Source organism: Mandrillus leucophaeus, unplaced genomic scaffold (genome assembly GCF_000951045.1).
Source record: "Mandrillus leucophaeus isolate KB7577 unplaced genomic scaffold, Mleu.le_1.0 Scaffold121, whole genome shotgun sequence".
NCBI lineage: Eukaryota > Metazoa > Chordata > Mammalia > Primates > Cercopithecidae > Mandrillus > Mandrillus leucophaeus.
In genome coordinates, this window is record NW_012100432.1 from 5,210,723 (window position 1) to 5,223,409 (window position 12,687).

Below are 12,687 nucleotides of genomic sequence, written 5' to 3' on the forward strand. Positions count from 1 at the left end.
TAACTGGTCAAAATAGTGACTGTTTCAGTTTAGAAATACATGACTAGATGCCATCAAAACTACATAATGGTAACATGACTAATTTAAATTTCTTCAGACAACTAAGAATGAGGCATCCAAGTTCAAGGTAGAACATTAAAAATATATAGTCCATCTACGCAGTAAGGAGAGAAGTAGATTAAAAAGCTGAAGATGCATGGGAAAAAAAGCTCTTTGAAACAGCCGCAACCTAAACTTGAACTTTTAAAAAACCCACAGGCATAGAAAACTTCAAAATTTTGTGGGTAAAATTTGTATTCAATTTTTCCATCTTAAGAATTACAGTATATATTTCAATGCCCTTTGTACTTTTAATTAAAACAATTACACTCCATTTTTTCCAATAAATACCACTTAATAGAGTTCTAATTCTTTGAAATTTGTTTTATTTCAAAATGAAAAAAAACTAAAATTTCATGAAGTCGGAAAGAAGAAATAGGAGTATACAGGAAAAAGACAACTGGATATCTCAAAGAGCTCATAAAAAGAAAAACCAAACCTAAACCTAATCCTACCACTGATGAATTTATTTTGGTGACCTCAAGTACTGATAAGTATGTCAAGGTAAACAAGGAGAAAAACTAAACCGTTTTGAAATCCTCACTGTGTTTCAGTGAATATGTTTGCTTTCTGCTAAATGGTGTGCACACTGGTAGACTGAGCTATGCTTCTTTATATTTTAATCAATGGATAATAAATATAATTTAGTAAAGCTGATTAGATATGTATCTCTACATGTAAGTTTAATTTATATGAAAAGGATGCATGAAAATTTTGACTATGAAATTAAGATCTTAGAACTGTGTTCCCCAATTCTAAAAAGCCAAGGAAAGATCATTAAAAAGCTACACATAAATAATCTTATGCAGTTCTTAGCTAATTTCTCACAAAGTAAAAATGGTAACAATCCCAACAGTTCCACTGGGGACCAGCTGTGCAGCCCAGAGTTTGCTTGCTTCTGGTATCACTTCTTAGCTGTTCGGTACTTAATCTGAATCTGTTTCCACGGGGATAAATTAGAAGAAAAATTCTTAAGAATTGCTATGGAAATTAAATGAGACAACAAACATGTAAGTACTTTATATACGAAAAGGGAAGGACAACAACAGGTCATATGATCAGCCCTGGCACTCCCGTTACTGGCCCCTGCCCCCGCTACCTGTGAAGCACCTGCCCACATATTCCTTCCTCCTCAGTGCCGTGGCTAGCGCTGTAGTTCAGACCATACTGCCTGTCCCCAGACTACCTTGGGTCTAGGCAAGAATAAGTCTCCTCTCTTCTCCATGCCTACTAACTTCACCCTTCTCAATGACTCTATCCTAAGTGTTGCTGCCAGATGAATCTGATTTCATAAGCCTCTCACCAGCTCCAATGCCAAACTCTTGGGTGGTTCCTCCCTGAATAAGACCCAAACTCATCAGTAAGCCATTGCAGGCTCCTTTCAGCCCAGTCCCAGCACAGTTTCCATCTTTACCCTACCATTCCCCTTCACACCTCTGGCCTCCAGACAGACGGGAATTTGCCGTTTCTTGGACATAGAACTCTTTTATTTTCCTTTTTCTGATTTTTTTGCCTTCTACTTTCTCAGGGAATACCCTTCCTCCACATCTTCTTTTCTAAATCCTACACATTCTTTAGTAACTATCATTATATATCACTCATTAGGTCTATGCTGTTTGCTCCTTCCCTATTAATCCCTTCTCCTCCCACTACGAACAAGCACTCTATCTGGGTCAGAGTGAAGTGTGGTAACTGAAATCCTATCACTCATTTCCTCCACCCTGACCAGGCTCTAGCTGACAAGATTAACAATACAAAGTAGTCAAAAGAGAGGCAGGGCATCCACTTTTTAAAAAGATTTTTTGGTGTTAACTACATTAGACAATGCGGGACATCTCTTACCTCCTTTGCCTGCCCCAATCTTAGAACCTGTATCAGGCTGAGACTCAGTCTCAAGCTGGGACTGAAGGAGCAAAGACCTGGTGCAAGCCTTCACTGCAGCTAGAAACTGGCAGGTTCAAGAGGGTTGAGAAAGACAGGCTGGCACTTAGCTTGCTTTAGAGCAGAGACTGAAAACCGGGGGCCTCCCAGGCTGACGTGGGCTCTCAGACATGCTATGGCTCTTACAGTGTGATTTAAAATTATTTTACTTCTTTGTTCATACTTAAGCTTTAAAAGATTTTAAAGCTTTCTACTTTAATTTTACTTTCTACTTCTTTTTAAAACTGGCAATACTACATATTCACACAGCAACAGTAGGCTACAATTGAGCCATGTATCTCTCGAGTTCACACAGGCCTCATTAGTCTCTATTTCCTTAAACCCTAGCATCCTTATTCATTTACCTGCTTGGCGAAGTAGCCACCTCAGTTTGCCTCTCCTAATGTACAGAAGTCTACTCTAATGTGAGCCAACTAGATCAGCTACATTTCATCCTGTGGGAAGGCGAGAGAAAACAGCTGAAATGATCTACTTCAATGCTGGCCACTATTTGGAATGGCAAGCAGCCAAAGACCTTGGCTCCCTACAAAAGGGCTCCCTCCAACTTCCATGTACATACCCAAGGCAGAGGTGGTAAATTTTCTCTGTAAAGAGATAGAAAGTAAATATTTTGGCTTTGCAGGTCAATCTCTGATGCACTTACTCAATTCTGTCATCTTACCACAAAAGCAGCCATAGACAGTATGTAAGTGAATGAGCCTGTGTTCCAATAAAACTTTCTTTATGGACACTAAAATGAGAATTTCAAATAATTTTCCCAAGTCACAAAATATTATTTTTATTTTTTTCAACGATTTAAAAATGTAAAAAGCATTGTTAGCTCAAGGGCAATAGAAGATGGATTTGGCCTGTGGATGGCCATTAAGGTAATTTCTTTTTTTTTTTTTGTTAGAGACAAGGTCTTACTCTGTCACCTAGGCTACAGTGCAGTGGTGTGATCATAGCTCCCTGTAACCTCGAACTGCTGGGCTCAAGCAATCCTCCTGCCTCGGGATCCCAAGTAGTTAGGACTACAGGCACACACAACTATGCCCTGCTAATTTAAAAAACATTTTTTTTTTTCTAGAAACAAGGCCTCATTATGTTGCCCAGGCTGGTCTCAAACTCCTGACCTCAAGAGATCTTCCCCCTTCTACCTCCCAAAGTGCTGAGTTTACAGGCATGAGCCACCATACCTGTCCGTTAAGGTCTTTTTTAAAGGGAGTCTCTCCTTTGTATCTTATAAAGACTTACATTTTGTTCTTGTTTTGAACGTTTAAGTTCTGAGGTATATGTGCCATGGTGGTTTACTGCACACATCATCCCATTACCCAGGTATTAAGCCGAGTATCCACTAGCTATTCTTCCTGATCCTCTCCCTCCTCCCGCCCACCCCCTCCCACCCTCCAAAAGGCCCCAATGGGTGTTGCTGCCCGTGTCCATGTGTTCTCATCATAAATACTTACATTTTGTACCCTATCTTTTGACCTATCATTCCTATTACACAATAAACTCCTTAAGAGCTAAGACCAAGTCATAAATATCTTGTAACTCCTCACCAATTCTGTTATACTCCCTTGCATGGAGAATAGATTTGATTCATGTCTGTTGAATAAATAAATGTCTGCCACTTGTTATTTTCCAAAGCTAACTTCTTACTTTAAACTTTAAGTTGGGATATGGTGGCTCACACCTGTAAACCAGCACCTTGGGAGGCTGAGGCAGGAGGACAGCTTGAGCCCGGGAGTTTGAAGTTGCAGTGAGCCATGATTATGCCATACTGTACTCCAGCCTGGGTGACAGAGTGAGACCTTGTCTCTAAAAAATAAAAGAAATGAAATGAAACTCTAAATTACCTAAATATATAGATAATCAGATGTTGCTTAATGATTTGGATATATTCTGAGAAATGTGTCATTAGGTGATTCTGCCATGTGAACATCACAGAATGTACTTACGCAAACCTAGATGGTAGTCTCCACTACACACCTAGGCTATAGTATAGCCTATTGTTCCTAGGCTGCAAACCAGCATAGCATATGACTGTCCTGAATGCTGTAAGCAATTGTAACACGGTGCTAAGTATTTTTATATCTAAACATATCCAAGCATAGAAAAGATACAGTATATTCCAGCTCTTTTCTGATTCAAAGAAAAACAAACAAAAAAATTTAATAAGAAAATAAAGATACAGTAATCACAGTATTACAATGTTATGGGACCACTATTGTACAAGTGGTCCATCACCGACTGAAAGTCGTTATGTGGTACATAATTGTAATTCTTACATGTATTCCAGGTAAAACATAAACTATTATTCAATTCAGTTCATCAAGGCCTCAGTATTAATACACAATAGGACCTTGATTCATTAGGGTCAAATAGAAGGTTTTCTCTTTGTTCCCCCAAAAAATACATACAATTTTCTGCTGCTATTTTCTTACAGAAAGTTACTTCCATAAAAAATCAGATCCATAAAAATAATCTCAAAACTGACTTTACATTTATTTAAAGAGGCACTAATTATAGAAGTTTTTTTTAAGCCATACATTCAAACCATGTAACTAAGTTCTAGGGATTTTCTACACTGCTCAGCTCAGAAGCTGCTGAAATTAACAAAAATAAGTAATACAGAAATAATAGTGTAGATTTAAATTGTATGTAATATTTAAGAGGTCAGCCGACTTGAAGCCATCACCCATCAGTAAGCATTTCTATATAACTCCAATTTTCAAAGAATACTAATATTTTAAAATATTTTAAGTGATATTTTTGAAGCCAAATAACCACAAGCTATTCATCATTTGTTGCAATTAAAAGGCAATTTATTATTTGTAAGCCATATGGGAAATGCTTCCCTCTACTGTGTATTTTAAGAGAACCAGGAATGTTTTATACAAATGTAACCCAAAAATTACCAAGAGAGCAATCTAAACATTTTTAGTGATTAACATTATTTAGAAGTATTAGGGGGAAAGGGATTCTATGGAGATGACTAGAATTTGATATTCTTTCTTTTAATGTTTACATTTATATACAATACCCTTCTATAAAGGGTTATAAGTATAAACCTGCAAATGCTCTGAGGTTAAATAATACATATGAATGGGAAGAATATACTAATTTAGGAGGCTGGGAACATAGACTTGTACTCCAAGGAAGAAACAAGAGTAAAAGGAATTCACTTTGCCTCACAGAAGGAGAATCCAGAGTTCTCCCTTTCAAACATTCAGCAGCAGTTCATGATTTCCAGGAGTTAACTCCTGCTGTCCTCTGAAGTTCTCTCCTTTCTTGGATTAGTTGGTATGTAAAATGGTCAACAAAAACAGGTACAAATGCTACTTCAGTAGCTGACTTTAATTCCATGCTGAAGTTTCTGAGAGCACCGTGATTGTTCTATTCTTAGAAACATTAATTGGTATGGGGAATTAAGTCAGAAAAAAAAAGTTCAAGAACAATTTAGAATAGGAGGAAGAAAACACAAGGAATTACCATCTCCCGGGTAAGGAGCAGGGAATTAAGCAATAATATTTGAAAAGTAGAGATGTAAATTCCAGTGACCAGTTAACTCAGATAGGAAAGAAACTATCAACTAGTTTTAGAGGCTACAGAGCAAATCTCAGCATCAGATAGCATATCGATTTTCCATCATCTCGTTCCAACAAACACATTTTCATAGCAGAAACTATACTATCCCATGAACCTCCTCACACGGTTTACTCACAATGTTTACAACATTCCCTCCATCCTTCAAGTCCCAATTCAAATCTCACAGCCTCTATGAAAATTTCCCTGACCCCTAGCGAAATGTGCCATCTCTCTCTTTTTTCAACTACTTAATCCACCTTTCTTGTAAGGCACTTACCACAGTTGACTATACATTTTATGTTATTGAGGGACATCTTAGCTCCCTGGCTAGTGAACAGGCTCCCCCAAAAAAGCCCACACATTTGTTTATTTTTCTATTGCTCTTTATATTTACAGAGTGCTTTGCATGGACTGGCTCCTGAGTAGGTATACATTCAAAATATGTGTCGAACAAATCAATGAATAGATGAACTCATCAAGCAATTAACAAGTACTTGAGGGCGCTAGGAAACTAGTAGAAGCTGAGAATTAAAGGTCAAATAAAGCAGAGGCTCCCACAATAGGAAGTTATATGTCTTCAATGACTTAAATGTAGGTCAGTTTCCCTGGCTTATATTTTCACTTTCCATATTTCTCTTTTGAGCTACTTAATACAAATGCAATTTTTCAAAAACCCTGGTAGTTGTGTAATTCTGTGCCCTGTGCCCCCATAAGAATTATTATATCTTCAGAATCCAGCTCAGCAGCCTCACACGGCAAGTTCTCAACAAATACTTGTTGAATAAATCTCAAAATAGTTTCATACGACGTATTTAAAGAGTAAAAATTAAAAGGCCTAACAATTCTTTAAAATGTCCAGAACTGGGAACTTACAGAAATTAAATATAGATAACTGTCAACACTGGAAAATTGCAGTGATTTCATCTTTTAGTTTTCGAGTTTGCAATATCTCCTCTACAATTCAATTTTTTAAAAAGTCATTTGCTATACTGACTCTGGAATAAATAAAATGTAAACATTAAAAAGAAATTCACCTCTAAGGTCTCCTCCAAACTCGGAGCTCATCCAATACACTTGCCAAACCTCAACGTTTTAAACATCCATTTTTCTTTTAAAAAACTGATCAGTCATAAGCCCTGGGCTTGGTGCCATAGCTCTTCTTTTCTTTCTCACTGATTGTGTTATTTTATCTATAGAAGAGGTTAGTAAAGCAGTAATCTCTGAAAATGTGTTTATTAAGCCCAATTAATAACTGATATGTAAGGGCTATTAATTATCTGAAGTAATACAAGGTTTTAATTGGTGACAACAACTAGACTCCTGAAGGCTGTTTCTTGGGTTACTACCTGTTCGGTAGCTACTATTCATCAGACTTCACATGTTATTAAAAAGTAGGTTTCTATTAACCTTAAAAACAAAACAGCAAATAGAAAGAACAACTGTATATGTTTTTATTAGTATGGTGGTGAAGAGTAGTATGGTGGTGAAGAGTCCAGACTTAAGAAAAAAAAGACTTTGTCTAAGGGAAAATCACAACATGTACAAAAATAGGGAACACAGTATCATGAATCCCACATACTCATCACCCAGACAGCCATCAACTTGTAGCCAACCTTGTTTCAGCTACACCCCACCCACTTTCCCACAACCCACTCTGGACTATTTTGAAGCAAATTCCAGGCTTCATATAATTTCATTTATAACTAGTTCAATATATATAAGCACACAGACTCTAAGTTACACAGATCTGGAGTCAAATCTAGGCTCTCCCACCTACTAGCTGTAAGACCCTGGGCCATTGACTTCACTTCTTTGAGCCTGTCTTCTATTTGCAAAATGGGGATAGTAATGCTTGCTTCACAGGATTGCAACGTGAGCAAAATGAGATATGGCATCTAAAGAACTGAACTTAGCGCTGGCACACAGAAAGTAGCTAACACACGCAGCTATGGTTATTATTAACAAACTAGCCAAACCAGAGCTACTTCTATTTAAATTATGGGGTGTCCAAACAAATGAGCCTCTTCAGTGGCAATAATGGCATCCCTGTGCCATCCACCTGTATGTATTATCAACACATCAGGACAGAACTCTTTCTGACTCTTTTCTAATGAGGCTCACAAAGAAAATAACTGGTATCAAGTATCCCTATATTTTAAAGAGATACTAACCTCTTTACGCTGAACTTGTAGAGACAGAAACTAAAAATGATTTGTAATTCATTCGCCAAATATTCACCTTCAGGAGCTTAAGAGTAAAGAGGTCCAGAAAAAATCTCCATGGATAAAGGTGGTAGAGTGCTGTGCAGTTTCTTACCACACTCCATGGGTGCGGGAAGGAGGTGCTTTTCTGTTACCTCAAACCAAGAGAAACGGGGTTTTAATAGGCCCTAAGAGAGTACAACTTGCTTACCCTGGAAATTTTAACTATAGACATCAACTGTAGAGTACAAAGATTGGTGTCTGGCTTCCATTAAGAAGCAGGACAGAGCAGCATGTGGTGGCCGAGTGGAGGAAAGCAGTATGTCCTGTCAAAGTGAAAGGGGTCCTCCTCCCTGCTGCTGGTCACCCACCCTCAGGCAGGTCCCAGCTGGGGAAGGGAAGATTTCCTTTTGTAATGAAGTTCAAAGTGGACATTTTAAGTGCTGAAATTAGACTCCTCTTGTGACTAGAAGTGGTAAAAGAACTTTTTAAAAATCTAAAGTGAAAGAAAAAGTTATAGGATATATATTATAGGAGACAAATATATGATATGATATATATAGGATATATATTCCATCCAAGAAGAAGGAAAAAAAAAGAACCCACAGAATGAGTTCAAAGGGAGAACTGGAAGCAAAAATTAAGTTGGTGTTTCTCTTCCACCCCATCCCATCCTACCCTTCTAATGGAAGTAAAGTAAGGAATACCTTCTATACATTAATAAGATGTAGACAATGCACTCACTAAATTACATAAATAATGTATGATCAAGTATTAAACTATGACTTGTCACTTCTAAAATGAGTAACTCTTCTGAGTGGGCCAGGTGCAGTGGCTCACACCTGTAATCCTAGCACTGTGGGAAGCCAAGGCAAGCAGATCACTTGAGGCCAGGAGTTCCAGACCAGCCTGGTCAACATGGCAAAAGCCCGCCTCTACTAAACATACAAATACTAGCCAGGCATGGTGGTGCATGTCTGTAATCCCAGCTATTTGGGAAGCTGAGGCATGAGAATTTCTTGAACCTAGGAGGTGGAGGTTGCAGTGAGTCAAGATCCGCCACTGCCCTCCAGCCTTGGGCAACAGAGCAAGACTATGTCTCAAGGGAAAAAAGAAAAAAAAAGAATAACTCTTCTGAAGATACATTAGAAAATCTGCTTTTTCTCTTTTATTTTTAATTGACTAACAGCAGCTAAGTGATGCTTCCCTGAAAAATTTTATCCATTCTTCCAAAAAGAAAGGAACAAAGAGGCAATAAAAGTTGAAGAGACAGAGACAGAGGAAAAAAAGGAGTCATGTGCCCCAAGATGACTGATCCAAAAAGAGCAAGGTCCTTTGTTAAGCACTAAAACAGTACTTAAGGGGCAAAGCAGGATTTCCTGCCCTTAAGGAGTTTGGATTAAACAAAATAGCAATCTCCAGAGATAAACATACAGTCTTCTGGAGGAGGGGATGGAATGAAAAGAAATGCAAACCTGAAAAGAGCCAAAGGCCTAGTAAAGAATCCTTGTAAAGGCTACTTGTTAAGTCACATGAAGCCAATTCCTGGCTCTTTGAAAACTCAGATCTTAGTCAATCAGTTATAATGACATATTCTGTAGTTTCTGAAGCACTCCTACATTGGTTTTGAAAGCTCATTCCATTTAAGATCAATCCTTCTTTGGAGCCAGGGTTATTCATTACTTTCAACTATGGAACACTATACTGACCTTTATAATAAACAGTGTGAACACTGTGACTGCATTTTGAATTATAAGTAGGCATGAATTCATTCTTGGAAAACAGTAAATGCCAAACCAGAGCTACCTTTATTTAAATTATGGGGTGTTCAAACACATGAGCCTCTTCAGCGGCAAGAATGGCATCCCTGTGCCATCCACCTGTACAAAGACAGGTGACAATTCTCATCCAGAGCATGTCATCTCCACAGCTTCTGGCACAAATTCTAGACAACCCAGCCCTCAGTTTTAGCACTAACTAGCCACAACCCAAATAAGTGTGTACACAGAACACACTGTACATGGTACATAGAGGGTTCAGGTTCATTTTTAGCAGTGGCCTCCAGTGTGTTACTTCAAGTTTTATGTTGCTATCATAACACAGTTGATAAAACTACTTCTTGTCGTAGTGATAATGAATAAAAGTTGAGTCTCATTTTCAGTCCTGGCTTACTAAAACGGTTTGGGTAATTGATTCCTGTGTAAGTCAAGGCAATCGAATTTATTTTTGGTTATGCAATCACAGAACTGATTACTTTTCCAATAAAAGTCAAAAGAACTAGATTACTTCCCAGAATAAAAAGTAACAAGCAGTAGTTTGTATATGTGAGTGAGAGTGAGAGAGGGAGAGTGAGTGTGTGAGTGCGTGAGTGTGTGTGCAAACGGGCATGTGGAGGTTCTGCCAATTCTCCATCTGGAAGCCATGATATAACAGGATAACCGCAAACTGCATTCTCACTGGTTAAGTCCATGAATAATGCCCAGATAATCTAGCAGGCCTTAAAAAAGAAATGAATGGTGACGTGTAACTGAGGCTCACACAGTCATTTATAGTAGATTGATTTTCCAAGGTACTTTTAGCAATTCAAAAAACATCTTGGATGGAAGGCAAGAAGAAATAACACGTGAAAAAACAAAGCAGTTTGTTTCCCACTGCTAAGTTAAAGAAAATAGATTTCTCAATGATAGCTCTTTTATCCTATAATCAACAATCCTTCAAAATAAAATACGGCTAGTCTAAACCAACTGAATGAATAAAAAGGCATCTTTCATCTAACCATGATTCATTTTTACAATTATTGTCTACTTTAAAATAATCTACTTCAAACGTGATTTTCCTCCCCCATCCCCGCCACCAGGGCAAGAAGACCACAGGTTACACAGAAGGCAAAGTACACCTCGAGGTAGGAGAAAACATTTGAGATGTGATTCTCTTCTTTAGGTCAATGAAGTCACCTGGAGGTAGAGGGAAGAACTTCCTTTCTTTCCCCTTCTTATTCTCAAGTCTGAAAACCAAGTTCCCAGAAACACTTTTATCTAAGGGCAAAGGAATGATGAGTCTCCCCAGGGGGAGAATATAAGAAATGACCATAAAGTACTAAGAGTGAGTTTTAAATAAATGTGCCAGAACTAATACACACAAATGGATGGTGCCCCCTTCAAAGTCATTACCCTGGAAATTATATACTTATTCTAATGATAATATTATGGGCACTTTGGAATTTGTTTCAGAACTCAGAATTTCCCACATCCTTAAAGCTAGCAAGTGTTTGTCTTTTCGGGTTGAATTTAGCAAGTCAAAAGTGCTCAGAGTAGCTGTACTTTTTGTTGGAAAATCTTTCTTGAGATGCCAAATCTAAGTTACTTGTCCCCTCCTAAATGATCCCTGGACTTCTCCCAGCAGAGTACTTTTCACTCTCTCTTTGGAACTGCTTACTTACTCATCATCTGTCTGACAAAACTGTAAACTTCAACAGAGCAGGGAACTTTTCTACCTTCTTTATTATTAGACCCTCAGCCCCACCATAGAGCCTAGAAGATTACAGGCAGTCAAGAAATACTGAACCATGCAAGCTATTATAATGTAAAATGGTTTGCAATACTGTGTGTGCCTTATTTGTTTACCTTCCTTACTCCTCTCGGAAAAGAGTTTTTATTACGCCTCTGTGCAATTACTTATCTATATATATATTATACACAGGAATTTTATACTTTAAAAGTGGTTGGATTCATTTTTCATTACTTATTTATATACAGAAAAAAAAACAAAAATAATTGTATCTTCACAGATTAAAAACTTACAACTTTTTCCCTCCCAAATTTGCAAGCGCAATAATATCTTACCTAGTTGCAATATCTTTATAGTGTCGCTGCAGGCCTTCATCACCAGCTTGAAATGGCGATACAGTGGGTAACACAGCACCCTTCTTCCAAAAGACACCATGATTTCATGAACATTAGTCCAAGTCTGTGAAGTGGCATTTTAATAAGCAGTCATTTCCATAAAATATCACACAAACAAAAGCACACGATGAAATAGGAAGCTTTTCTCATTTAAAAGCTGTAAGTTCGGATCATTGTGATGCCAAGTAGAAGAGAAACATAAAACCATGAAATAAGATTATTTTCGTATACCTTAAAATAAAACATAGAATCTTAGTTTTTCTAATTTCTCACACTATCAATACATCACAAATGTCACAAGAAAGCTTTTTAAAGTCCTAAGTATTTTAGATTCTTACAAATAAGAATCTAAAACACATGGCATTAACAAAATACAGATGCACATAAAGGATATTTTAAAATAATTTACATTTCATGTTTTTGTCATCTAGGGCTATTCAAGATGGCAGACATCAAAAATGTAGAACTCACCGGGCACGGTGGCTCATGCCTGTAAAGCACTTTGGGACGCCAAAGCAGGCGGATCACCTGAGGTCAGGAGTTCAAAACCTGCCTGGCCAACAGGGCGAAATCCCGTCTCTACTAAAAATACAAAAATTAGCCAGGTGCGGTGACAGGCACCTGTAATCCCAGCTACTCAGGAGGCTGAAGCAGAGAATTGCTCAAACCCGGGAGGCAGAGGCTGCAGTGAGTCAAGATTGCGCTACTGCACTCCAGCCTGGATAATACAGCGAGACTCCATCACAAAAAAAAAAAAAAAAAAAAAAAGTAGAACTCTTTAGTAAAGTATGTTCAACTTCCTCTCCTCTTTTTTTCTTTTCTTTTTTTTTTTTTTTTTGCACTGGACATGGGTAATACAAGACATTTACTTGAGTAATTTGCTCTTGCTTATCAAACTGATTTCTAGGGAAAAAAAGGTGTTCTATCTTGAATGGTATCAAACTGATAACATTAGCAATTCAAAACTTACTGAAAAC

The 12,687-nt window shown here is 37.7% G+C and overlaps 1 protein-coding gene across 3 annotated transcripts in view; it reads right to left on the minus strand.

Annotated features, from left to right (window-relative positions):
- The window catches only part of SHQ1 (SHQ1, H/ACA ribonucleoprotein assembly factor), a 111,408-nt gene that overhangs the window by 61,762 nt on the left and 36,959 nt on the right, over positions 1 to 12,687 (minus strand). For all 3 annotated transcript variants that reach the window (XM_011971279.1, XM_011971280.1, XM_011971281.1), the window contains exon 9: positions 11,651 to 11,774. In XM_011971279.1, coding sequence (XP_011826669.1) covers positions 11,651 to 11,774 — 124 coding nt within the window. The remainder of the gene's footprint in view (positions 1 to 11,650; positions 11,775 to 12,687) is intronic.